The 27,896-nt window shown below is 40.1% G+C and overlaps 2 protein-coding genes across 12 annotated transcripts; one reads left to right on the top strand and one right to left on the bottom strand.

The window, feature by feature from the left end:
• Nucleotides 1-980: 980 nt before the first annotated feature.
• On the bottom strand, nt 981-14,905 carry CBX3 (chromobox 3). Of its 5 annotated transcripts, XM_058830866.1 has the most exons (7): nt 13,971-14,057; nt 12,396-12,446; nt 10,487-10,636; nt 8,544-8,686; nt 6,844-7,009; nt 5,413-5,507; nt 981-4,094 (listed from the first exon to the last, which is right to left on the bottom strand). In XM_058830866.1, the coding sequence occupies exons 3-7, from the start codon at nt 10,526-10,528 to the stop codon at nt 3,968-3,970; spliced, it is 573 nt and encodes a 190-aa protein (XP_058686849.1). In that variant the 5' UTR covers nt 10,529-10,636; nt 12,396-12,446; nt 13,971-14,057; the 3' UTR covers nt 981-3,967. The 5 variants fall into 5 exon arrangements, with proteins under 5 accessions (XP_058686849.1, XP_058686851.1, XP_058686850.1 ...); XM_058830868.1 differs by lacking the exon at nt 10,487-10,636 and having other exon boundaries at nt 13,971-14,104; XM_058830867.1 differs by lacking the exon at nt 12,396-12,446 and having other exon boundaries at nt 13,971-14,097.
• Nucleotides 14,153-27,797, top strand: HNRNPA2B1 (heterogeneous nuclear ribonucleoprotein A2/B1). Of its 7 annotated transcripts, none has more exons than XR_009276794.1 (12): nt 14,153-14,396; nt 19,488-19,598; nt 20,361-20,507; nt 21,759-21,969; nt 22,256-22,357; nt 22,447-22,527; nt 23,009-23,071; nt 23,537-23,656; nt 23,923-24,045; nt 25,086-25,168; nt 26,488-26,617; nt 27,450-27,797. XR_009276794.1 is itself a non-coding variant. In XM_058830856.1 (11 exons), exons 1-10 carry the CDS (start codon nt 14,367-14,369, stop codon nt 25,145-25,147), a joined length of 1,050 nt encoding a protein of 349 aa, XP_058686839.1. In that variant the 5' UTR covers nt 14,153-14,366; the 3' UTR covers nt 25,148-25,168; nt 27,450-27,797. The 7 variants fall into 7 exon arrangements, 5 of the variants coding, with proteins under 5 accessions (XP_058686839.1, XP_058686836.1, XP_058686838.1 ...); XR_009276793.1 differs by having other exon boundaries at nt 22,447-22,536; XM_058830856.1 differs by lacking the exon at nt 26,488-26,617.
• Nucleotides 27,798-27,896: the final 99 nt, after the last annotated feature.

Here is a 27,896-nt window from a genome sequence, read left to right as displayed (position 1 = left end):
TAGACATAGCTTTATAAACCTATGGGGAAAAACGTGGTTCTGTTTGATTCTGTGACATTTTGTTCCAGGAACCACACATCCCTATTGCCATGGTACTGCACTTCAGCTTCTACGGTGCAGCAGGTCTGTGCAGCAACTTTCCATTTCAGGAGAGGCACCTCAGAAAAAAATCTGGGGGCATCTGGCTTGGCCCTGTCAGCAGAGTAGACATGTCTTAAGATAAGCAGCCAAATTAAAGTGTTGAATAGAAGGTAGTGTTCTGAGAAGACATATTAAACAGAAAGAGGACACCAATGACAAGGAGAATACAGAGAATGCTGGAGAAAGGTCTTAGAATAAGAAAGGAGTACAATCTTTTATGCTGCAACAGCCCAATTCAGGTAAACAAGTAAGATAATTTGCAGCTAAAAGAAAAACGTAGTTCTAGTTACATTTCAAGTTATGATAACATATGTTAAGTCCTAAATGTACTATAATCTATTGCTAAGAAACTGTCAAGCAGTTTTAAGGAGAACTGCACTATAAATCTAGGAGGATTACCACAAAACATGCCAAATCCATTTGTGCTTAACTGATAAAAATCACTTGCAATGCTAATTGTTTTTTGCAGGTACTATATTTGTTTTATTCAATTTAAAAGCAATTACTCTGATGAATTTGCAATTAATACAATACTAATTAACAAAGCATGAGTTTTATTCTTTTCTAGCAAAGAAGTAGGAACCAGGCTAAAAGAATATGATGTCATAACTGTTCATGATTTCAATTTTACATAATCTAGCACTACCCAGTTACATTTAACCTGAGTACTTTCTTCAGCCACAGTGAGAAGCATTGGAGCAAGCACAACAGGGATTTCTGTGGTTTGTGGGGGGTTTTTTCGGGACAGCAGCATTAACACAGAGCAAAATGACAGTCTGAAACCCATTTGGTTTGGTATAAGAAAGGAGACAATGACGAGAAACCTTGCACAACTCAACTAACTACAGAAGATATCTCATTTATTTAATCAGTTAATTTTAAATTAATAACATTTGTTAACTTTTTGCCTATGTATGCAGCACATTCAGCATTACTTTACATAACTTGTAACTTTAAAGTGTTGCATCTCATTACTAGCAAAACTCAGTTTGACACAAAGTAAGGAGAAAAAAAAGGAAACAAATACCAGTCAGCATATTTACCATTATAACATAAAAAAATCAGCTATCTAAAGAACTGTCTAACAAGCTGCAAAGTTGTTTAAAAGTGAATACAGTGTATTTTCATTAAGTCAGAGGAAGAACCAAATATAATGTAAAAAGCTGTATCTAGTTACAAATCTGTATTTTAAGGGTTACAAATTGAGGAGAACCAACCTTTCAACAAAAAATCGTCGTCTATCACTAACAATAACCAATAATTAAAAACAACTGTTTAACCTGTATTGCTTGAAATCAGCAACTTCACACAGACTTGATATCCACACTTGAAACGAGTTACAGAAACTGCAAAGTTTCAGGCAGTAAAATGCAACTTGTACAGTAACGGTTTTAAGACTCTTTACAAAGCACTCCATACTGAAGGAACTGGCAGGAGAACACAAGCTGCTTTGGAATTCCTCTTAAGCCCATCTGTTTATCAAGCTACTGGATAAAAAAGCAAGGATCTCAGAATCCTATATACTAGGTGTATAAATATTTCTATTACAGGCCTCCCAAAAATTAAGCCATGAACTCTGCAGAAGGCTTAATTAAGCATGTGACAAAGTCAGGGTGATTTTTCTAAGGAACAGGCAAGAGAGATTAGTTAAGTGCTAAAATTATCCTTATCTGGTGCAAGTGACCCCATGTTAACAGGGATATCAGATTTTTCTTAGAACCACAAATAGAGACTGAATTCTGCCCAAAACCAGTAATAAAAAAATTTTTAGGAAAAAGTTCACAGAGCAAGTTTAGCCACTGCTGATTAACTATAAGTAGGTGCTCTACACTGACAGGCTTTGTTTCATGATATAAATGGCTTTTCAAACTATTGAAAGGACAAATATTTATAGTAATGATTTGTGAAACAGTATCAAAAGAACATCAAGCACAGACTGGATTCCTTCCTTTACTCTTCAGGCTATGCACATTAAATGAGGGTTTCCAAGAATATCCATCTTTTTTTAATCTTCTAAAAAAACATACCCAGCCAATTCCAACTGTCTCACCTTTGAGAAGGGCCACAAAGACGATCAGAAGGCTGTAGGACCTCTCCTGTGAAGACAGGCTGAGAAAGTTGGGATTGTTAAGCCTGGAGAAGAGAAGGCTCCAGTGAGACCTTAGAGAACCTTGCAGGACCTAAAGGAGGCTTACAACAAGGCTGGAGAGGAATTACAAAGGCATGTAGTGACAGGACAAGGGGAAATGACTTCAAACTGAGAACAGGGTTAGGTTAGATATTATAGGAATACATTTTTACTCTGAGGGTGGTGAGGCACTGGAAGATGTTGCCTAGAGAAGTTGTTGACAACCCATCCCTGGAAGTGTTTGAGGCCAGGCTGGATGGGCCTTTGAGCAACCTTGTCTAGGGAAAAGTGTCCCTCCCTATGGCAGGCAGGTTGGAACTGGATGATCTTCAAGGTCCTTTTCAAACCAAACCATTTTATGAGTCTACTGACACCAACAGTGTACTATAGTATTGTATTTTTTAGTCAAAACTCTAAATTAAGGATAATTCTGAAATAACCTCGGCCATTGACATAAAAAACAGCTTAAGGCAAACCATAGTATGGTAGTCAAAACACAAAGAGAAGATGGTGTGTAGATAAAAGCAAGTGAAAAAATGCATGGCAACTTTACACTTTCTGAGTTTCCCACCCTTTATTTCTGCCCTTCTGAAGGTATTCTCCAAGCAGCTGATTATAGGACTAATTTTAAAATTCCATCTGAAACAGAAGGAAAGCCTTTTGTTCCAAGTATATGACTTAAGTAATATTCCACTTTAAAAGCTGAGCTATGAAAGTATTCTTCAGGGGATGGCCTGAAGAATAATTCCATCTGAACCAGTTCTAGAGTACAGTATAGGCTTCTATTAAGACCTGACATTAAAGCAAGGGCTAATTTTGCTAATACATGCCAAATATTTCCTAGTATGCCTGCAGAGGCTACTTGGCCTTGTGACCAACTGCTGTACCTAAGTCTTGTGGTTGCCATCTGTGACTTATAGGAGTATTCAAAGCACATTAACTTTACAGGCCCTTCCTGACTGAAAAAAACCCGTGTCTCAGGCAGTATTCACAAAAAACCCCAACTAATAATCAAAGCCTGGTACTTGCCCAGTATTGTGATAAGAGTAGCAGTGGGGTAATATTAGTAATCAACCTACTCCCCAAGAAAACAACTTACAGTTAAATATATTACAAATTGAGTTTAACATATCAAAAGTTGAGAAATACCCCGCTTCAAAAGAGTCACAGCCTATCAGTATAAAGGAAGAATATAAAACTATTTTATTGACCACTGTTCACCAGTATTTACAATAAAGTAAACAATATACAGTCTGATAACATTCAAATTACTACAAAGTTAGTTTTCACCTGGTCTTCTTAAGACCAAGTGATCCCAAATACTAAAAAGAATGACCCTACAGGTTTAAAGGGCTAGGTTTGGGTAAAGAAGATACATGCACATCAATAGTATAGAAGACTACAAAACATCTGTGAGTTTGTTTAGACATTCATTATGATTCTGTAATAACTATGGAAGTTCATCAATGTTTTATAAAACCTTTTACCTAATATGGAGGAAGTAGTAGTATCAAATGCTCTCTTGTGATAAATGAAACAAGTTGCAGAAAGCTTTTATTTACTTGCTGTTGATGCAAAACATACTACTTCAAAAAAATATCAAATTTGAAACTTGTTAGAATGTATGCTTCTCACATTGCTAATAAATCAAATTTCAGGTTTTAATATTCTTATATATAAAAAAAGCAATGCAAACAATTATTGTGCTTCATCTTCTGGGCATGAATGCCAAGTTAGCCGTTCTTCATAAAAAGCGATTACGATCTGAGGACACTTCACATTAGCTTCTTTGGCCAGCACCAGATCTGCCTCATCAGAATCTTTCCTGATGTAGAAGAGAGCAGGATTTAAGAAAATAAATAATCAATATTTCAAAACATTTAGCAGCTCTTGATAAGTTCTAAGTTCCAAAAAGAATGTCAGCTAGAAAACTTGGTTAATTTTGTCTCTTAAAGACTAATCAAGGCCTCAAAGACTTAACAGGACCAATCTTAAGAGCTGGTACTAACATGCAAGTTACATTTACTCTTTATGCAAATAACTTCCTGTATTTCATACTGTTATTCTTGATGCTGTCTTGGGGTAACAAAGCAAGCTTGCCAGTCTGATATGCTTCAGATTCCATTTTAAAGTGTATGCTCCCTTTAAAAGTCAGCTTTATGCCTACAAACTTGTATCTGTTTCAGTTACCTAAGACCAAATATGAAAAACTAATCAACTGCAACTGAACAAAAAAAAAAAGTCCTCTGTGTTTGATTTTGCCAGTTATCACTACAGAAATTCAAACACTCATGATCTTTGTTTTGAAACTTTTCTAAGTTTCACATAAGATTTAGTGAATTTGAGAAGGCAGAAGGGAGACAATCTCCCACAGCACTAAGAGTCTAGGCACATCCCACGACAAATCATGTCTCAGGAGATCACTCCTTTTGACTCCATTCTGAAAATCTGCCCTTATCCCATCACCTTAAGAAATCTGACTCTCAGCAAATGTCAATTCAATCTCTTGATTTCTCAACATTGGGAAGAAGCACTAATTTTATCCCATTTGTTCACAAAGCAAGAAATCCTTCTCTAACACTGTAGCTAATGAAGCTAGCCCCCATCTACCCTCCCAACAACATAAACTCCCCACATCAATCTCCCCTCTTACTAGCCCATTATGTTAAGCCTCTCCATATTGTTTATTCTTTATCTCCACCTCTGCTTTCTCCTCTAGTTGCTTCCAAATTCCACTTTGATGCATGCAGAACAGCTGGCACTATGCTTGGTTAAACAGCAGGCTATCCAGAAGCTGGCTTTTGCTTACTGAAACACGTGAAGCTGCATTTCTGCCTGCCATTCCCTCTGCAAGAGCATTACCAATATCCAGTTTTTCCATACAAATGACAATTTCTCCCTATTTTATCACAAACTATCTTTCAAAGTAAAACTGAACCAACAGAAATGAAATATATTCTAGTTTTGAACAAAGAGGGATTAAGTCCTAATTGAAGATAGAAGGCATGTTTTTCTAAGAATACAAGGTTAATAAGGAGACCACCAGCTTCTATGTCTTACTCCTGGAATGAAGTTTTCTCTTTAGCCTAAGTGCAGCTGCCTGCCCTCCCTTTATGGACAAGAACTGTGGATGTAAGACTTACCATTTCATGAGGAACATAAGCTCTCCACTGCTATCCGTAGCCCCAATTATCCTCTCAGGATCAAGACCCCTTGCAAACCCTCTTGGTTTATCAACCTAGTAAGTTAGAAGATGGTTATCTAGTTTAAGACAAACTTCTGTTTTGGTTCTAGATACAGAAATTTTTGTACATAGATGTATGTGTCTCTGTGTGTACCAGAACAAAAAAATATAGCCTTAAAAACCCATCACATCTATAATTACGTATTATTGTTTAAAGATGACGTGGATTTTTTCATCTCCAGGCCAAGTCATTTAGAGGGAGGGAGGGTAATAATAAAGGCTTTTATATCCATATTCCCAGCATTTATTTCTGAAAACATAATAGATGAAACAAATGGTCTAAAATAATTTCAGTATATAAACAAACAAGCCTGGTTAGTAAAAATAACAAAAGCAGCAAAGTAAAAATGCACACCTGGAAGTGGAAAAAACACAGCAAAACAACAGACTTGGGCTGGCTAAACCAACAATGAAGCTGCACCCTTAGGGAACACCTCAAGTCTTCTTGGCTCACTGACATCACAATGGCGACAAAAGTACTACAACTATTTCCTGTATTACCTCTTTTATAGGTTCACAATATCCTTTTAGAGATAGTGGCCACTGCTGTACCAGATGAAATCAAACAACTGACTCTACAGAAAGCAAAATATTCTTTCTTTTATTCATGAACTATTCTTTCTGATGCCTTCCAACCTTTTTCCTGTCTTCAGTCCATGAAAATGATTGGCAGTGTTAGCGGTTTCAAACTGCTAGTTCAAAAGTTTACAGAAGAAAACGTGAACTATTGAACACTCTATTACGTGTGCATTATTCTATACTTATCAGCGCTAAATGTGTCAAGTTGTTTACTCATTTAAACTGAAGGAGAAATCCAGACCTCTCAGGTAAGCTTTTTTCACTCACCCCTTCTACTCCTTCTCCACCATCGTGTCTGGTCCTAGTTTAAGTAACTGACTGGTTTTCACATTTTGCGCCATCTTGCCACTCACCTATTCAAAATCATACGCTAAATATGGCAGCAAACCAGAACTTCATCTTTGTTCCATTCATGGACCTTTTGCTCTAATCTAAACCTATCACTTAATACCATTAATTAGTAACTCTTAACCAGTCTTACTTTCAATTATTCAGTAAGTGTTATGGGACAATGTAAGAACTTTTAATCATCACATCAGTCAGTCATATTTTACTAACCATTTGGACAGTCTCATTAACCATAATGAAAGCATACCCTTTTCAAACCACAGATCCAAATGCAATTAAATTTTTTCAGTTTTAAATCAGTGTTCAGTATTCATTCTCAACATCACAGTATGATTGTTGGGGGATGGAAAGGTAGGGGAGAGATGCAGGGAAACAAAAGCTTAACACATGAACATATACTTACAGAATCACGCTTTTTCTTTGATTTACTATCATCAGATTCGCTATCTGACAAAGATTTTCTTTTGGCACCATCTGTTTTTTCTTTGCCAGCTTTCTGAGAGTTCAGAAAAGCTTCAATTAGCTCTGGACAATCTAAGTTCTCTTCAGGTTCCCATGTGTTGTCAGCACTGCAACATACACACATTTACGTAAAACTAGGTAAAGAAGAAAAAATGTAAAACTAGCCCCGTGGCTCCCCTTAAATAAGCGACTTAATTTTTGTCTCTCTAAGGTAGCTTTGTTAAACCCTAAGGACGTTTATCTTGCCACTTTTAGTAGCCTTCATGTACTGCATTTGATGATTGAAAGGATGCTCCACTAGTATTGAAGAACAATGTTCTTAACCTGAAGGTAACACAAAAAGCAGCTCCATCAACGCCTGTGTTCTCAGTGGGGTATGAGAGCTGACACAAGCAATCTGCACCCTACCAAAACTTACCTGTCCATTTAAACTGATTCACTTCTCTGGTTCCTCTAAAGACTGTCCATGAAAACAATATGATACAAACACTAATATTTACAGAGAACAGAGTGTACATAACAGTCATTACAAACAGCTTAATATATACATATATATATATACATAAGCTTTCATATATGAGAAACACTCAAAAGCTGTCTCCAAGCACTGAACACAACTATATGTAGAACTATCTGCTTCCTTCAGTTTACTGATTGAAGGAGGGAACAAAGGTGGGCAGAGCTGGGCACTGCATGTGTTTCAGTGAGTGTGCACTTTGCTAACTAAAATTTTAAGAAGTCCGCAAGTGTTTCCCAAAACCACTACACTTCTCGTGCGCAAATATTGGCACAGCACTACCACACCAGCAGGATACCTACAAATTAGTTTCCTTTATAATACCATATTATTACAAGTTCAAATCAGACCCTCAAATACTAAATACATTGTGCTTTGTGTTTATGCACACATCATTACAGACATTTCAGGTGCCAGAGTGCAAAATGTTGCAATGCACTCGCTTTGGGAGGTATGCGACAATAGTATCACTGCATACATAACCATTTACGCACAAATTCAAGGTGCATAATCTTCCTTCAGCTGGTAAAGCAAGCTGCCAAAGTGTCACTGGAAGGAGATACAACTACGTTCCTTCTTAAACAATGAGCTTCTTAAGTCTACTATAAAGTTTTCACGTACATATGTAAGTCCCGGGAAAGACACTCAAAAATTCCTTTCAAGTATGCTTAATGAAGGCAACCTTTCCACAGGAAAATTCAGTCAATTTGAGAAAAGTTCAGGAAAATTAATAATAAGCAAACTCTGTGCTTTACAGCTGCCTGCAGTTTACATTCCTGCACGATTTGTTACGAAGTACCATTCATTCTGCTATATATACAATAACTGTCAGTCTATCTTACCTTGATAGCTCTGGACACAAGCTCTATCAGAGCGGTAAAAAAACAAACACTAAGAATTTGGGAGAAGTCCTCAAGTATTTTATATAGCGCCAACAATGAAGTAAATTATCTTCTATTTTATTTTCATACTTGACTGTCCCACTTGACTATTCATTTATGGATGCCCTTCCCTCAAGGTTCTTTAAAGTGGATGCCCATCATTCAATCTCCTGTTTGCACAGTTTTTTCATAACAATGGTGTTTATCATTCTATCAGAAAAAGAAAAAAAGGGAATGCCTTACTCTGTAAATCCTTTCCACTTCAAGTAGTATTCCACCTTTCCATTTACAACACGTCTGTCCAGGACTTTCTCCACAACAAACTCTTCAGGCTCTGCCTCTTCAACTTTTTTACCTTTGCCATTCTGTTTCTTTCCCATTTTGTGCTAAAAAAGAAATTCAGAATGACATTATTCTTTTTTTTCTTTACACAGTTACTTCACTGGCTTATTAACACTAAAGCCAGAAGCTCAGACTCCTTTCATGTTAGTGCATGTGGTCAGGTAACCTGAGCAAGACATGTTAATCTTTTGGGTTTTTTTCAGTTGTTTAATGAGATACCCAACACCAGTTTTTAAAAAGGTGACAATTTTTTGTCCACATACTCAGTGACTATACTCCCCTTAAAAATTTAATTCTCAGTGCTACATGCTCAAAACATCAGAAAGCTTCTAAAAGTTAACTCTATGCCTGTGAAAAGGCAGAGGGCAAGGCAGAAGTAAAGAGAAGTAATAAGGGAACTGTGAAAATGCATAAAATAGAAAAGGGATGGTACTGAAAAAAGGTGGTTTCTACCTTTTCCAAAAAAAAAAGAAGGAGAAACTGATGGCAGCAAAGTTTATGATGTACTGCTACAATAAGCAAAATACTCAATAACCCGCAGCTATTGAACAGGACACATACTAGGAGCATTCCATTACTACAGTCCCTTCTCGATCTTAGCCATGCACCCATGTAACTTACAAAGAGATGTCACAGAGGTGCATAAATTTAAGACTACTACACTTAAGTACAGCACTTAACAAGTAAATGGAATTTTGCTAACTTACAAAACTTTTTAAGTGTTTTAAAACTTACATTTGATAGTTCAGGTAATATTCTTTAAGTTCTTAAAACAAATATTACATCCACATCATCCTCAAGGCATTCCCAGTTTAATAAGGCATAATTATAGCAGTAGAAGGACACATTTCAGAATTTCCTTGTTTGTAATCTTAAAAAAGTTGGAACAAACCTATCATGTTGTATCATATTCCTGGAGGACTAGCAGATCAAAAGCAGTTTGCTTGCCATTTTGGACTGCACCTCATAAGGAAATTGTCAAATGGCAGCCATAAACTAAGTATTAAGCTCCTAAAACATAGAATTATGCAGCACCCTAAATCAAAGTGGACAGAACTAACTCCTCACTAAAGTACTTTCTCTACAACAGGACACAGACAAGCAAATATCACAAAGCACCTCTATTTGCTTGATAGCCATTCTCTAGTCCTCTCTAATGTGGGTTAGTTTGACAATACTGTAATTTTGAAACTTTCAAACTTTTAGACTTCGTAGAATTTTGTCTTGATGAGTGAAAGGTAAAAAAAAAAAGTATGTTAGACAGAACAAAAACGGTCTTCTTTTAGTGAAGACTGGAAGATGATTCTCTTGCCAAAGCCCTGTCTTTGTACCCCTTATTTTTCATAATTAATTTTCCCCCCTCCCCAAAATACTTTACTCTTTATGGTTAGCAACCCATAAATTGAAGGTTCATCCAACAAAGAGGAGAAAAAGTTCCTAATTTCTCATTTAAACAGCAAGTTTCTGTATATATCTCACATGGCAATTGTTTTGATTAGAGAGCATGGAAGAGAGAACAGAGCACCTATTTCCAATTAGATTTTAAGTGCCTGCATATCCCAGGTATATTTTGACCACAGCATTCATGTCTGAAAAGTGGTAACTTAAGCATATTGGCTTTTTTTGCCTCCAAAGGAAAAAGAATGTAAGACTGATATTGAAGGGAAATACAACATGAAGATGTCCAAGGCTTCTATGAGGGCAGCTTCTTTCAAAAAATGGAAGTGTGAAATAGAAAGGGGTAGATATGAGGAAAATAAACAAACAATAAAAGTAGCAGAGGGAAAAACGACAACACAGAAAAAGACAGACTCACTATACCATAGTAATAACATTATAATTACTGGTGATGAGGCAAGCAGGCTACAAGTGGGGAACATCTCCATCTGTATTCTCCGTTGGACTAAAATTCTTTGATTCAATGGAAGACTGTTTTCTGGCACTCTTTTCGGCTTCACTAATTCTTGTCACTTAAAGATCAATGTTTTGGATTTCTGTATCAAAGCAACAATTTGGTTTTTTACTTTCTAAGATTTAAGTATCTTCCACAGAGGAAAATGAATGTCATGGGGGGGGGGTCTGTATTTTTTTTCTTGAAGTGCAGTATGAAATAGCAAAATAAATAATATGATGCTTCTGTTTTAAATATTAGAGATTTATTAGGTCTTGTGCATCAGCACTGCTCTTCAAACTCTTGAGCCTATTAAAATAACAGTTGATTGCAGAGCCTGCAGAAATACTGAACATGTTAAAAACCTGTACATTCTGGGATTATACAAGGCCATGCAAATCTCAGCCCACAAGTGAATTGTGACACCTGACTGAACCTAAAGCATACTGAATGTCCACTTGATCCCCTGAAGCTCTTTTCTCTAGGGTTGCATGTTGTAAGCTGCAACTTGGGCATTTGACCATTGAAGGCTCATGTATAGCTCATTTCTCTTTCTGCATTCTGAAGTCATATGACAGATGCAGATCTATAGATAATCACTCTTTCTTTGAGGGGCAAGGTTAAAACACTGATGTGACACTGTGATGTAGAATTTTAACATACAAGGTGTAAGAAAATTGGAATTACAGCTCTAGAGCTACCCTATCCCTTAATACATTTAGGTTTTGCATGCAAATATATAATGAAGCAGGATGAGTTATGGTTCCCATGGGAACCATAACTGATTTTCCTGACCTGTGCAGCAGAATTCTAAACAACATCAAAAGATTAAAAATACTGCATTCATAAAATTTTTTCCTCTCCACAAAGCACCCCTCCCCAGGCTGGCTAACTCCTCTTCTTCAAATTAGGGATAAGTGGACAATCAATTACTAACATAAAGTTTAGACATTCATCTTGGTGAAATACTTTAAAACAGCACAGAGGAAGCACTCCATTGCACTTCTAAGGCAGGAGCTAATACAAATTTTGAATATATTTTGACCTTGAGCACTTCTGTAAATTTAAGAACAGGCCTTTGGAGTGTATTATAAACCAGCTGTTCTACTATTGAAGTTTGGAATTGTGCACATATATTTTTGGCTTACTTCCCCATCCCAACCTCAGATATATCTCACATTATACTTCTATAGATCTGTCTTTCATGAAACTATTTATCATGATTAGTTGAATTGTAACCAGCAACCAACTGCCCTTAGGAGTCCATATTTTAATGTCAAGCAAAGCTTTAGAGGACTTGAGATCCATGAATGCATCATTAAAATGGTCCAGGAGGGGTTGACATCTGATAATCTCTGCTCCTATGAAATTCAAAGAAACTGTTATTTGTTAAAAATCATTTCAAAAGGCATCTTAATTATGCCACATCATTTCTCAATAATGTTACTTTTCATCTCTAAAGACTGCCTTTTGTCAGGCAAATAATTTTCTCCAAATACACTGGGAGAAATTAAATGAATACATGATTTGGACTTTATTTTTTACATGTATGATGAATTACATGGTATGCTGAAAGGAGGCTAAAAAAATCCTTAGTGTTTTCTATTGTAGGAGAGATGATATAGTGCAGAGTCCTTTCACACTTTTTTCCCAACAAGTTTCTCTTTAGAAATGGCAGATTTATTAAAACCAAAGACAATGTCCTTTCTAGTAGCCTTACTTTCTGGATCTGAAATTTTGGTCAGAATAATGCTGGGGAGGGGAGATGTGGATGTATCTTTTAAATGGAGATGCCAAGTTATAAGTTTGAAGAAAAATATGTTGATTAAATCCTTATATACTTTAGGTGTGCATGAACTTACCAATGTAGTTTTATTGGAGGCCATTTTTATTGCAGACTTGCAGAGCTTTTACTAGAAAAATGCATGACAATTAAAAGGAAGTTTGCATTACTCAAAGAAAGGCATCCCAAGACAAGCATGGTCCTTGTTCCAACCCCCATGTATTCACTGCATACAACATTTCTTACATGGATTAAATCCAGAACAAAAAGTAGATTATTACTTTGTCCGGCATAACCCGGTAATGCACCATTAGGCTAGCCAGGATAAATTATACTGACAAGGTGATATATAGGGTTGAAAAAAGATTTTTCCCAAGGCCTTCAAAAGCATAGTCATGTTTCTAGGGAAAAGGGGGAGGACCATCAGGGATGCTTATTTCCTTAAACCAAATAGAACAAGAGTTCAGATTGTAGCAGTTGAAGATATACCTAATGTATATTAACTGCAAATCTGATGGGAAACAGATACATATTCGTGGTGTAATGAATCACCCATAATTCTTACATGACAGCAAATTCTTATAAACAGGAAATATTTATCTTAATGCAACTATAACGTTGCCTTCTCATTCTCAAGGTTGCAAGAGTTAAGGTCCTACAACGATATTAACTCAGCTAAGATGTACATACTACATATTCAACTTATGCAAATTACGTTGAACACAATCCATCCCCTTTTCCGTATCATTTCTCATACCGACCAGCTCCATAGGCATGTATTGTCCCCGCCCCGCAGAAAGCTATAGAACTGCTAGAATTCCCCATATGCCTGGGTAAGGCAGAAAAGTCCTTTAAGACCAGAAAGCCTCCCGGACTCAGCAATCCCGCCCAATCCTCCCCTGACACGGGAGGTGGGTTTTGGTAGTCCCATGGGCGGTGGGGTAGGCGAGATGGGAGAAGGGCCGGGGCCAGGGCGCCAGTGCCGGAGGTCTTGCCTTGTGTGTCCCCGCTTGAGAGGTAGCAGAAAGGGGTAAAAAAACCCCAAAAAACAAACCCAAAACCCAGTAACAATCCCCCCACCAGAAAACAGAGGCAGTCCTGCGGAGGCCTGCTAGAGGTGGCTGCGCCTCGGGCCTGCGGCGGGCGCACATGAGGCCGCCGGGGCCGCCCCGGGCGAGGTAACGGGGACGCAGGCCCCGGGACGCTTCCGCCGCCGCTGACAGGGCCCCTTCCACGCCGTCTTCCCTCCGTCCCTTCACGTTACCCCCGGGCCGGGCCCACGCAGGAACCGCCAGCGGGCCGGCTTTGTCTGCCGCGCGGGTGTCGCTGCCCCCGCCCCCGGCGCTGCTCTCCTTCCCCGGGGCGACAGCCACCGCGGGTCCGGGGGCCTCCCTCCCTTCCCGTGCGGGTGCCGAGACCCCGATCCCCCAACAGCCCCGACCCCCCGACAGCCCCGCTTCGCCCGCCACCCCCCACCGCCAAGGAAGCGGGGGTGGGGGGAGGCAGGCGGGCTGCGCACCGCATCTCCCCGCGGCGGCCCGCAGCGAGCCGCAGAGGAAAGGGGAGTCAGGGAAGGGGACTCGAGGGTGAGTGGGGTGAAAGGAGGCGGCTGCAGCGAGAGAAAAGAGGGAGAGAGAGAGAGAAGGATACAGACTTCAATGGTGCCCAGCCGCTTGGGTCTCCCGTCTCCTCCTGGCTCCCGCCCTGCGCGCACTGAGCGGCGGCGGCGGCAGCAACAGCGACATCCGCGGGGGGCTGAGGCGGGGGGTGGGGGCAGGGAGGGAGAGGGAGAGGGAGAGAGAGAGAGAGAGAGAGAGGGAGGGCGGGAGGCGGAGGGCGGGGAGCGGCGCGGCGGTGGCTGGCGGGGCTGGGCTGGGCGAGCACTGCGCGCCGGCGGCTGTGACGGGGCAGAGCGCACGACGCCGCCGCCGCCTACGCGCGAGCCGCTACAACCTCCGACCGTCGTCGCCGCCGGCACAGGAGGGGGGCCAAGACGTCTCTCCAACGCGGGGCGAGCGCAGGACCGCGCCAGGCGTCCAAAAGAAGGAAGATGCCTCGCGGCGACAGAGAAAGCGACTGGGTAAGCCTGGGGGAGCGGACGGGGTTGGCGGACCCTGGGAGCCGCGGCCGCCATCATGGCCGCCGCTGCAAATGAGCGCCGGGCCGATGCTGCCCGCCGCCGCGGAGCGAGGCTCTCGGTCGGTGGGGCCGGGCGGGCGCCGGGCGCGGGGAGGGCGGGCGAGGAGCGCTGGGGTAGCTTTGAAGCTCGCTTGGAGGGACCCCCATTGGAGCCGCGGCCATTTCCCGCGTTGCGGCGAGGAGGCCCGGGCGTGAACGAGGGGCGGGGGGAGGGAAGCGGGCTCGGAAACCAGCAGAGCTCTGGGGCCCGAAAACTCATTCATAAGTGGGAAAAGGGGTCGAAGGAGTCCGCTGGGGAGGCTTCACTGCGGGCGGGAGATCCGCGGGTGGATCCGCGGTGAGGCTGGAAGGGAGAGGGAGCGGAGGGGGCGGGAAAAAAGGAGCCGCTCCAGCGCCATTTCTCTGGCTCGCGGGGCGGCAGCACTCACCCTTTGTCGCGGTGCGTGCAGGGCCGCCGGAGAGAGAAAAAAGAAGGGAGGGAGGGAGGGGATGAAGGAGGGGAGGAGAACAGAGCGGCGGAGCGGGCGGCGCGCCCGATGCCGACGGTGCGGGATAGAGCGGAGCGAGCTGCGGCGAAGTCCGCCTCCCTCCGCCGGGGCCCCGCAACGTGTCGTGCTTGTGTCAAAATCTGTGTAGTTCTCACTTCCTTTTGCCCGGGCGGAGGGGGAAGGGGGGCCAGGGCGAGGTTTCGGGGGGCGATGAGCGGCCCCCCCCGACTGATATTAACGCCGAGGTTTGAGCCTTCGGGGCCTTTTGTCAATTTCCGGAAAAAACAAACTGACACGGTGCCAGCAGCGTTCGAGGCCGCTTCGGCTGCGCTCGGGCACGTCTCGCGAGCCTGTCGGTTGTCGGAAACTGCCGAGCTGGCTGAAGTAGTCGATGACTTGCTGCGTCTTTCTGTCCGGAAATTGCCGAGCTGGAGCCGAGCGCAATTTTCGCGTGCTGCGGCAGATTCCGGAAATTACCGAAGCGAGCCGAATGGGCTTCCATTCCTGGTTCGGCTTTTTCCGGCGGCTGTCGAAGCGGATAAGCTCTACGAGGACATCTCCTTCGGCTCATTTCGGAGACGGCCATTACTAACGGAGTCGATGACTTTTCATTACATGATAAAAACACGTAGGGGCGTTTTTCAGAACTGCGGCCCCTTTGGAGATATTTAAGCTCCAGATCCTGTTTTTGTTTTTTTTTTTTTTTCTCTATTTTTTTTTTTTTTTTTTTTTAATTAAACCTCGGAAGCGAGCCCGGGCTGGAGTAGGAGGGCGCTAACACTACGCGAAGCTGAATTTCAAATTACGTAACAGCGCAGGCAGCCATTACCGACTGGTTGTACGGTACTCTCGAGCAGGAATACGTAAACCATGAAGAACATGGTACGTGGAATGGGAGGATTTAGAGTTTGCTTTTAAGGAGGGAGACGCGATTGCTTGTGCAGACGAAGTGAATTTTTTCGGGGCTGGGAATTACAAGCAAGCTTGAGTTGTCCGCGCAAGTCCGGGCGCTGCTGCCGGGTCGCAACGCGGGGCGGATGCTGGATGCCTTTGCGCAGAGGAAGGTTCTGGAAGCGGCGACTGGGGCTGGCGCGCAGCCGGGTGAGGTGGCGGAAGCTGCGGTAACCGCGCATGGTGGACAGCGCGTTCTTGAGCCCGTGGCCATGGCTATTAGCTGCGGTGGTGCTGAGGTGTCGTCGGAGGAGGGGGAGTTGGAGCCCCGCGGGCCGGGGGCCGTCTTGGCCCCGCGAGACGCGGAGCGGCCGAGGCGGCGCTACGGGTAATGGCGGTGGCGAAGGGGAGGGGTAAAATGGCGGCCTGGCCCAGACTCGCGGCTGCGAGGGGCAGTGGGGATCGCTCCGGCAGAGCGGGGCAGGGTGGGGGCCACCTGTAGACGTCTGGTATCCACGGGGGCGAGAAGGAGCGCGGGAAAGGACATAATACCGTGTGTGTAGGTCCACGCTAGAAGCAATTTGCAGCGCTCACCCTGGAGGCGGCGGCTGCTCGCGGGCGCCATTTTCCCCGCCCGGCTCGGGACTCCGGTGTTCCCGTTGCCGCCACATGGCGGAGCCGGCGCGGCCGCTGCGTCCTGGCCGTCACAGGCGGCGGGCGAGCAGCCGCTGAGGGGTTGCAGAGCCTTGGAATTAAGGGATCCCCCTCGCTTGTCTCCGTTAAACATTTTTGTTACCCGAATTCTTAATTCCGCAGTCAGCGTGGATTGTGTGTGCACAGGTTATTGCTGTAAAACAACTTTCCTTGCTCTGGTGATCAGTTTTTCAGTAGGGGTTATGCGTTTTCCTGTCCTTTTAAGTTTCTTCAAGCAAGTGAAGGAAATCTTGAAATACACGCGGATGAAGATCCTACAGAGGTTGTACAAGTTTCCTCTGGCTCTTGGTTTCTGCCACAATACTACTGCTTGTTGTGGAAATCTTGAATTAAGTGTTACTTCCAGCTTTTATGTTTTGGTCCTTCATAGGTATGAGGTATCTGTGTCTTTACCAAAAGAGTATTTTAGAAATACTCAGAACCTCAGGATTCTAAGAGGTACTGGCATGGTGATAGTTGTTGTTGTACATTTTACACTTTCAGCACATACTTTAGATGGGCAGAACTCTCTGGTCTCTGGTGGGAGGTTAGTGTTAGGCTAGCCAGAGTTTCTTGAAATTGGCTCGTTCAAGACAGATAGCTTCTCCGCATCTAGAGATTGCTTGCGTGGTAGTGGAGCAGCATGTGTGTACTGTTGTCGCACAATAGTTTTCGTTAAAGAACTGGTAATGAATTTCATTATTGCTGTGTTCTGATGTGAACTAGCTAGTGAACTAGCTGTTCTGGGTAGGACATGATCTTAAATGCATTTGTAAGTGCATTACTCTTCTCTTCAATGTCTGTTACATGTAGTATATTTTTATCATTGTTACAGCTGGTAGATTCCATTCTTTCCTTGAGTTCTGTTTTTAGCTGTTTTCAGGGGAAAACGTAACATTGGAAAAATCCTACCTACCCGCTAAATTTTTATGATTCTAATATTTTTATAATAATGTCCATTATTAAGTGCATAGCAATTGATTATATAGAAAAAGTGTCTTTTGTAGACCTGTGAAAGTTTAAGCAAGTGGTCCCTAATTCTAAAGCAGCAGAGCTAAAGGGAGGATTTTTGTTTTATTATTTTCTTCTTTCCAGTATTGTTGCTTAAAATTTTTTCTTTGCCATCGTAGTCAAAATTGATAAATTAGAGTATGACATATGATGAATGTATGATTTTTTTAAATACTTGTCTAATATGCAGTGTTCTTTCGTTTGTTACTTTTATGGAATAAGGTGAAAGGAAATAGCTTTAAAACATGTGTCTGCTGCTTTTAAACTTGTCTCATTTTGCCTGTCTGTGCAAGGAGGAGACAGTACTAGCTTTCTTTGTGTTCCTAGCAGAAAAAAAAATAGATCCAACAGCAGATTCCAAGTATTTATTTTCAAGAGAAATTTGGACTGATCAGTCTCAAATAGAGATGTATTTGGAGGAGAGAGGGGAGAAGGTTGATTTCTGTGTCAGACTGCAGTGTGTCAAGGTGGTAATACGGAGGTGTATTTTGAAAAAAAAAGCTGGTTTGTCTCTGCCTACAGCAATTGTCTTCTGTTATATGCATTTTGATGCAGGCCTATCTTGGACGATCTCAGAAAACGTGTTGGTCTACATGCAGATTGGCTTAATACTTCTAAAAGCATATGTGCACTGAAGTAGTTTGTTGTTTTCTTAGCCTCATTGTTTTTCTAGTTTTCTTTTTAAATTTATGTTTATGCCCATTGCACAGTTAATCATGCTGTGCTTGTCAGTTACACCTATTGCTGCTATGTTTGATTTGCATAAAAAACAATCACCACACTAAAGAAAACACACAACCAAGCACCCAAGCAGATTTTCTTGATTTTTTTAAAGCTAGTTGACAGTATAAAGCTGAAGTGATTTGGTTTGAGTTCTCTTCAAAACAGCATTCGAAAATAGTAATTTGTGGAAGGGGACTACTTTTTAGTGCATTTTTAAATTGTTTGGCATGAAATTTTCACATGTATGAACTAGTGATACTTCTGTATGTAGAACCCGGCAATTAAAAGGGCTGCTCAGTATAGAAAGTTACTCAAGTATTTTGAACTGGTAAAAGTTGAAGTTGTCCTTTCTACTTTAGTTTACCACGAAATACAAAACAGTAAATGCATTTCCTTATTACTGGTCCTGTTTTTTGTTGGGTTTGTTTGGGCTTTTTTATAATGTGCTTGTCATTGCAAAAGAGATTTCTGCTGAACAAGTGCAGTGATAATTTCTCTGCAAGGAAATAAATTCTTACTGAAAGTTTGACTTAGTCAAACTTAGTGGATATGAATATGTATTATTCACATTTTACTTTAAAGGGAATTATTTTAATACTGCTGTTGAGGGTGTATAGGTTTGTTGCTAATTCCAGTGGTGTGGGATCCAAGATTAATTCTACAGATGATTTGCTTTCATTTGTTTTAGTAATTATGGAGAAAATATGAATTGTTAACCTGTTGTAGAACATATTTATATTTATTGAATTTTTTTTTTTTACTTACAATGTATTTGATGAATAGTATGGTAGTATTCATGTAAAACAGTTTAAGCCAGAATGGTTTTTAGAAATGAATGTTACCTGGGATGTAATCAGGTAGTATAAATTAATTAATATTTTCTGCAATAAAAGCAAATCCCAAAGACCAAATCCCGAAGTTCTTGTTTTCATTTTCATTAAAAAAGCATCTCATATGGGTCTTTGAGAGGAATATTCTGAAAGACTTCAAGTGTGGTCCCTTGCTCTTGATATCTAGAGGGAGAGATGGGAATAAGGACTAGAAAAAATCTGTAAAAGTGGACCTGCAGAATTGCATAAATTGCTTAATTTCTTTAATAGGGATAGAACCTTTAGAAGAGCTAGGTCTCATCTTTGACACTCAAGAAAATCTTGCTTAGTGTCTGATTTGCTAATGCAGAAGAGGTGTTTTAAATTATATTAATGTAATCTTTTTTTCTGTGGCAGAGGGAAAAGGAGCAGTTCCGCAAACTGTTTATTGGCGGCTTAAGCTTTGAAACCACAGAAGAAAGCTTGAGGAGTTACTACGAGCAATGGGGAAAGCTTACAGACTGTGTGGTAAGTTTAGCATACTAATACATAGCAATGGCATGGAATGTGAAGGAAATTTAAATGGGGAGTTTGTTTTCTGAATAGCTTAGAGAAGGTGGAATGTTAGATTTTAATGCTACTGTTGGTTGGTTTATACACAGTTCAGTCCATTGTAGCAATGCATACATTTTTCTCTTGCAAACTTGATAAGAGCTAGGGAGAATTCACAATCTGTTTTCTGTAGAATTCTCCCAGATTATCTCTAACCACTGATTTCAGTAGTTGAACTTTGAAATATCTTTGGCTGAAGTGCATTAGGAAGTGCTTACCCAGCTAAACCATTTCTGTAAGCACTGTGTCAGTGTGTGTCTTTTAAATACCGACAGGGATGGTGGCTCTGAGAGAAATTCTCCGCTGAATTGTCTTAGGAGTAGTAAATCATAACACAGATTTAAAGTCTGGTCTTCATGAAGTTCAAAAGAAATTATGTCTATGACTTTTTTTTCCGCTCCCCCCCCAAACGAACATAAATATAAATGTACCTCCCTGATCTAGCAGCATTTCTGAGTTAACTGAGTTTGTAGGACACCAGAGGTTTCAATTTCTTTGATCCCAAGCAGTGTCATTCATATACTAAATCAGCAGAGCCTGGTACTTTACTGTAATTGCATTTTGAAATCAAAGCTAAGAAAATGTAAATTAAGCTTACACACTTAACTCCAGATGCTGTTAGCAAAAAGCTTAACATTAGACAATTATATGTGGTTTAAATGTGTTTATTTGTTTTAGGTAATGAGGGATCCTGCAAGCAAAAGATCAAGGGGTTTTGGTTTTGTAACATTCTCTTCCATGGCTGAAGTTGATGCAGCTATGGCTGCAAGACCTCACACGATTGATGGAAGGGTGGTTGAGCCTAAGAGAGCTGTGGCTAGAGAGGTGAGTATGGCTTTGAAAGCAGATGCTTTTCCTACTTTGAAAAATTCCTGTTCTGGTCAGAAAGGCATTGTTCCTGTTTGAGATAACCTAGGTTTAAATTACCTAGTTAAAAGCCCATAGATGAGGCACTATTTCCCACACTTTTGGCCTCTTACATAAATATCTATTTTTATTGTGAATTACATTGAATGTTATTCTGGTCATGGAATCATATCTGCAAGGGACACACGGGGTCTGAAAACAGTGTTGTAGAAAACGTGTTGAATGTCTGTAATTATGCAAATTCTGAAGTAACTCTTCTCTGGAATAGTTACTAAGCCTTAAATTAATTAACTCATGTCAGTCTTTGTGACTATTCCAAGATCTTCTTGAGGTATTTCTAAAAGGTAAGTAAAAACTGGGAATGTAGCAAGGAAGCTTTTCCAGTGATGATGTAGAGAATCATCTGTGGACTTGTGCTGGTTTTAGCCCCAGGCATACTTGATTTCCACTTCAGGGTACAGGAACGAGGTGAACCTGTAAGCCAGGTTACTGTGGCACAGAGGTACTTGAAGAGCAAGTGTGGATTATAAGGCAAGTTCCGTTCACCACACGGAAGCTCTGGGAGGGTTTACCAGATTAAGCTTGGACTGAGGTTTTTAATACATTTGGACTGATGAACTCGAGCTGAATGTCCCAAACGTATAGGGAAATGGAAATTGTGAGCATTGGTGCCCCTGTGTAGCTATCCCAATTTTCTTTCCATTCTCTGCAGAATGCAGGGTTGGTTAGCATATGGAAAAAGGTAATTACAGCAGTGTGTCTGTATACTGTTTAATGGGGTTAAAATGCATAGTTGTGAATTTGCTGAGCTTGAAGGACCTTGATACAAGTGTAATGTGGGTTCACTGCTGTTGAGGAATTGGGCAGAAGAAGCTGATGCATTTTCGTTTAAATAATTATAAAAATCATGCTCTAACTTAAGTCATTAAATACTTGCAGTTCTTTTCAAACAGTTGATCTGTATAGTTTTTCAGAGCTTTTATAGAGTTTCGACATAAAGGGGGGAGGAAAAATCTCCAAGTAATGCTGTGTTACTTTCCTCTCAGAAGGCCCCCTAAATGAGCTTGCAAGGTCAAGCCTCTTAAAAGGGCTGTACCTTAGTGCTTGAAGAATCCTAGTTTATCTGAATTCTGTTCTTGAAATACTGGTAATACTACTGCTTTGTGAAAACATTTTTCTTAGTGCTAATTTAAAAAGTTCTTTTAACAGGAGTCTGGAAAACCTGGTGCTCATGTTACTGTGAAAAAATTATTTGTTGGTGGTATTAAAGAGGACACTGAGGAGCACCACCTTCGTGACTACTTTGAGGAATATGGAAAAATTGATACTATTGAAATCATTACTGACAGACAGTCTGGTAAAAAGAGAGGGTTTGGATTTGTTACATTTGATGACCATGATCCTGTGGATAAAATTGTATGTAAGTAATTTCACTTTTTCCTTGGATAGTATTAATTCTTGCACCATCGATTAGTGTAAAGCTAAACTTGCAGATAATGGGATTAGTTACGTGCCTGTATATTTACTACATCATAGGTTGCTGAATTGTGGGGGAACATGTATTTCAAATAAGTACGGTCAACCTTGTTTAAAAAACATACAGTATTTTGTGTTCTTTATGATTCAGAATGTGTTTGTATTGGAAGTCTAAACTCTGACTTGTTGCCAGTTAAATGCTGATAGCCTTTTATTTGATACGGTTACAGTGCAGAAGTATCACACCATCAATGGCCATAATGCAGAAGTAAGGAAAGCTCTCTCTAGACAGGAAATGCAGGAGGTTCAAAATTCTAGGAGTGGGAGAGGAGGTATGTACAAGTAATGGTTAATGGTTTGTGGTTGATTTTTCTGTTCACTTTCAACAATCTCACTACTTATAAACGTTAAACTGATACAGGGAACTTCGGTTTTGGTGATGCTCGTGGAGGCGGTGGCAACTTTGGTCCAGGACCTGGCAGCAATTTCAGAGGGGGAGCCGGTAAGACAGGCATGTTTGTAGCATTTACATTTTTTACCTTATTAATACTGTCTTTCCGGTTCTGGATAACTTTGGATGCTGTGGCGCTGTTTAACTTAAACATAGCTATAGCAGTGAAGAGAATTCTTGGGAAAAGTAACTTGCAAGTGGAGTTGTATTCTGATTTTGGTTTTGTTTTGGTTGTGTTTTTTGAGTTATTTGTTTGGGTTGGTTTTTTTTTTTTTAAGCTTCTATTGAAAGCCAAAAGTAACCTAAACTTAATTACTTGCTAAACAGGCCAGAGATTTCTCTGATTCTATGGAGTGCTTGCCTGACCTTTTAAAACTGGGTACTTACAAATGCAAGAAAAGGAAAAATGTAGAGCAATGATTGGTTCTTAATTGGTAATTTGAGATTTAGTTCTTAAGGTCATAAGGGTTTGAGAATTCGACTAGTTCGCTGCAGGTAAATTGAAGTCCTTTGGGGTTTTTTCTCTCAATAGATGGATATGGAAGTGGCCGTGGATTCGGTGACGGATATAATGGATATGGTGGAGGACCTGGAGGTTAGTTTGCGGTTTTGGTGGTGATTTTTCTGTCATTAAGAAACACTTCCATACTTATATCTGTATGTATAAAGTTTATCTGAATTATTGAGCCATTTTTTTGGCTATGAGAAGTGCACATGTTTGTTGGCTTATGTCAAATTTCCATAGGGCAAATGGTATGGTTATTTCTTGGGCAACCCTTCTTTCCTTTAGGACAGGAATGAGTCTTAAATTTCCTGGAAAATGAAGATGTAATTAAATCTTTTAGTTGAGGTCTTTAGGCAGTCTGGTGGGATTTGGTCATAGTTCAGTTAGGGTGGGAGTTGATGTGGGAGTATGTGGTTTAAAAAATACTGTTCATAGAAATTCCTTTACAAAACTACTATTCTTTCTCTTTGTTCTTCTAAACAGAAATATCCTTTGTGTATAAATTGAAAGCATTCTATATTGAAAAGTTAATTTAAAAGGATTATGTTCTCACAGGTGGCAACTTCGGTGGCAGTCCTGGTTATGGTGGAGGAAGAGGAGGCTATGGTGGAGGAGGACCTGGATATGGCAACCAGGGTGGAGGCTATGGAGGTGGTTATGACAACTATGGAGGAGGTAACATTTCAAGCATTTCAGTTACAAATCACTGCAAGTCATTTGAGGCTGGGGGGAGGGAGGGGTGTTTGTAAGTATTGTGTAAGGAAGCTGTTGTTTTTCAAGTAGTATGAAATAGAATGAAGACATTGTTTGGTGCACGCACTGCTGGAATATATGTGTGATTTTTTTACTTAATTTAGAATTTTTATAATGGGGTATCTTGGGAGTGTTGTATCCATTTTAGTTCACCTAGGTATTTCTACACTTTCGTGTTGATAATACAGGCAATTACGGAAGTGGAAACTATAATGATTTTGGCAACTACAACCAACAACCTTCAAATTATGGTCCGATGAAGAGTGGAAATTTTGGTGGCAGTCGGAACATGGGGGGACCATATGGTGGAGGTATTGTTCATCTTGTGTATGTTTCCTTGCAGCTGGAGTGGGTGGACTTCTAGAACTCCAGGGGAAATAGAAGATAAGACGTAGGGGGGTAACTGTTTAGAACTAAAAAAATAGCTAGGCTGAGATTAGGTATTAGGAAAAAAATGACTGTGAGGGTGATGAGGCAGTGGAATGGGTTGCTCAGAGGTGGTGTGACTGCCCCATTGCTGGTAGTGTTCATGGTGGGGTTAGATGGGGCTTAAGAGTATCCTGGTCTAGTGACAGATAACCCTGCCCATGGCAGAGGGGTTGGAACAAGATGACCTTGAAAGGTCCCTTCCAGCCCAGGTCAGTCTCTATGATTCCAAGATGGACATGTAGAAATTCGGTAACTTCTGCAATAGATGGACTGCAGTGTCTGTGTTCTTTCTGCAAGTTGGGTTTAGTGTCTCATCTTGAGATTGTAAAGCTTGTCTTAGGGAAAATTACTATTTTGAAACAGATAAAATGTACTAACTTTTCCCACAGTGTTTCACAGTTTTGAGTTAAAGGATTCTATTTCATGTTGTTTGCTGTCAGCTCACGTTATTTGTGGCGAGTCTAGTTACTTAATTTGCAGCATGTTTGCTGTGATTTCTTTTTATCCTCCTCCTGTGTCTTTTTTTCTGACACTTCCTGCTTTTCGTTGTCTAAATGTTACTTAATGTTAAATACCAGGTTTGTGGAATGGAAACAGAAACATGAAGCTCTTTCTTCTGCAGTTTAGCTTGCAAGCAAATTCAGTCCTCACAGGCTTAAGACAGCACAGTGCATCAAATTACGTGTGGCACTGTTGAATCTTCTAAGATTTCAACATGTAGTTTCTTCCTGTGGCAGTCTTTGGAGGTTCTTTAGAGGAAGACAGTGAAATGGTAGAAGTCTTTGTTGTATATGCTGTCACTGGATGTAAAGCTGATGTTACTCTTCATTCAGTCACTTTGATTGATTGTTTCATTCAGAAACTTTCCTAGACTGAAAAATGTACTGATGGGAGCATTCTGTTTCTTGTTCTGCAACTGCAGGAAACTATGGTCCAGGGGGCAGTGGAGGAAGTGGTGGATATGGAGGGAGGAGCCGTTACTGAGTTTCCTCAAGCATGCCATGGGTAAGTATGTTTTTAAGTGTTATAATTGCAGTGATTTTTGAGAGTAGCTGCAGGAGTTAAAAGCTTTTTAGGATATTATCTTTCCTTTAAAAAATGGTTAGATGAATAATTTCATAACCTATTTTTTTACTCTTTACTTCTGTTGAAACAGGCTTCACTGTATAAATAGGAGAGGATGAGAGCCCAGAGGTAACAGAACAGCTTCAGGTTATCGAAATAACAATGTTAAGGAAACACTTATCTCAGTCATGCATAAATATGCAGTGGTATGGCAGAAGACACCAGAGCAGATGCAGAGAGCCATTTTGTGAATGGATTTGGATTATTTAATAACATTACCTTACTGTGGAGGAAGGATTGTAAAAATGCCTTTGAGACAGTTTCTTAGCTTTTTAATTGTTGTTTCTTTCTAGTGGTCTTTGTAAGTGTAGAAGCATTCCTTTGATAATGTTAAATTTGTAAGTTTCAGGTGACATGTGAAACCTTTTTTAAGATTTTTCTCAAAGTTTTGAAAAGCTTTTAGCCAGGATCATGGTGTAATAAGACATAACGTTTTCCTTTTAAAAATTTAAGTGCGTGTGTAGAGTTAAGAAGCTGTTGTACATTTATGATTTTAATAAAATAATTCTAAAGGAAATATTGTGTAATTTTAGATTTTTTTTTTAATACTGTAAAATAAGGCAAGGAGTGGGTAGTATAAGGTCCCACATAATACAAAGCTATTGTTGTACGTGTAAAATTTAATGCTGGTGAGAAAAAGTATGTTGTCTGTAAATTACCAGGTTTAAAATATCTAGGTAACTTAAGGGGTATCTCTGCAAGGAGAAACACCTTTTTAGATTTTTTAGATGCTGCTTCTTCAATGGCAAGGAAAGGAAAAACCCCCAGCAAGGTACTCTTCCAGGGACGCAGGTCTAGTACAAGAGAACTCTTGAAAACGTCACTAAAAGTTCAGCCAGTCTTAAAAAGCTGTGCTGTATCTCTGCAAAGCTTTAACTACGGTAGATTGTTTATAAGGATGGCAACGAAGGCTGAGGGTGTAGAGCAAAATAGTTCTAAGCTTCAGTTAAACTTCTTTAGGTAAGATCTTATTTACTTTTTCTTTCTTAATGTTTCAAAACCAAGAAACTAATAATGTATGACAGTATTCTTCCAGTATAGTGATTATTGTTATGTAGTTTAACATAGCAATGATTTGAGTTAACAATTACAAATTGAAAAGAAACTTGTGAATCCTGTTTTCTTGTATTATTAAATTTTTTACAAAAAGAATTGTTAATTTCAGCTACTTAACATATTTTTTTCCTACTGGAATCTAGCTATGATATGAACCCTGGACAAGCATAGACTGCTGCCACTGTACACTGCTACAGTTGAACAAATGAGACCTGCAAGTGTCCATTAGTAAAGCTTTGCAAGGGTTCCATCCCTGGTGTTGGTAGTTAAATGGTAGGTCACAAGTTAATTAAATCATACAACTTTATTTTTGCATCCTGCAACATTTTCTTTTTTCTTGGGAGTCTATGCATTATGGTGGTTGCAAGGTAATGCAATGAAGGTAGTTCTGTGCTGTTGAAAATGAACTATGTTGTTATGTGTCTTGTCTGCTGTAATCTATTCTATATAACACATTTCATCCTGAAGGTTCCCAAGTAACTGTAGACTGTTTACGTGTAAGGAAAAATTGTACCACAGAATACATCTGCCTCTGTGAAGGAATGTGTCGTCCATTCTTTTAACAACTGCATAAGCAGTTCTTTAGGAGGGGAAGTGAAACCTTCAAATGAAACTGCAGGTGGTATTTCATAAGCATACAATGTATATATGTAAATTGGAATTTGGCTAGAATGTTGAGGTTTCCACCATTTTTTATAGTTCTTGCAGCTAACAAACCTTAGTGCCAAATTTAGTCAGCCTTACTCTCACTGCATTGAATATTTGCACCTCAAAATTGATGGAAATTTATCAAGTAATGAATGAGTTATTCAGAGTAAGGGTGGCATACTTTATTTACTAGATTTGGTTTTTAAATAAAAATCAACAAAACTTATCAAAAAAAAAAGGCAACCAAAAATGCCTTAATTTCAAAGTTCATTGCCTCTAAAAGGCTACCCATTGAAGAACGTGGACTCAGCTAACAAAAGTCCTGTTCCTTTTGTGTTAGACACACCAGTGAACTGCTTATACTTTTTTTTTAAAATGGCTGAAGTTCCCCTATTGGTAATTTGGTTTAGACATATGTGATAAACATCTTCAGATACACTTTTTTTTTCTTTGGCAGGAAGGTGCCATGCTGCAGGTAACTAATGAAGAAGTGGTCAACCACAGAAACGCTTCAAGAAATAAGAAATTCTGTATCATCAGAAAATAGTTGTTTTTGCTGCCTTCATTAAAAATCTAGAGGTTAAATGAATACTGATAAAACATCACAATTAGTACAGCTCCCTGTAATGATGGGTTTTTTAAATTACAGTAATAATGTCTTGTAAACATTTCGAATAAAATTCAGATTCGTTAGGAGAAACAAATCACTAATGTTAAAATAGCAAACATTCTGTGAGTAGAAAGTTTAACTACATATATTTATAACTTTCATAGCTTTAAAATAAAGTATTTTTATACCAAAGTAGTTCTAGTGTAATGCTTAATAAAAATTTAGTGTGTATTTAACATTAAATAATGTTTATGTTTAGACCCTTTCATGATTTGAAACATTCCATTTTGAGGT

Source organism: Poecile atricapillus, chromosome 2 (genome assembly GCF_030490865.1).
Source record: "Poecile atricapillus isolate bPoeAtr1 chromosome 2, bPoeAtr1.hap1, whole genome shotgun sequence".
Taxonomy (NCBI): domain Eukaryota; kingdom Metazoa; phylum Chordata; class Aves; order Passeriformes; family Paridae; genus Poecile; species Poecile atricapillus.
This window is presented reverse-complemented; position numbering and strand designations above follow the sequence as displayed.

Coding starts and splice junctions, on each gene's coding strand:
- CBX3 (XM_058830867.1), bottom strand. CDS start 10,528: ATGGAGATGTTCCCCACTTGTAGCCTGCTTGCCTCATCACCA. Junction 7,010..8,543: donor AAGTGGAAAGGATTTACAGA/GTAAGGCATTCC, acceptor TGTATGTTGCAG/TGCTGACAACACATGGGAAC. Junction 4,095..5,412: donor CTTATGTTCCTCATGAAATG/GTAAGTCTTACA, acceptor CTTCTACATCAG/GAAAGATTCTGATGAGGCAG.
- HNRNPA2B1 (XM_058830853.1), top strand. CDS start 14,367: ATGCCTCGCGGCGACAGAGAAAGCGACTGG. Junction 14,397..19,487: donor GCGACAGAGAAAGCGACTGG/GTAAGCCTGGGG, acceptor TTTCTGTGGCAG/AGGGAAAAGGAGCAGTTCCG. Junction 24,046..25,085: donor GGGGGGACCATATGGTGGAG/GTATTGTTCATC, acceptor CTGCAACTGCAG/GAAACTATGGTCCAGGGGGC.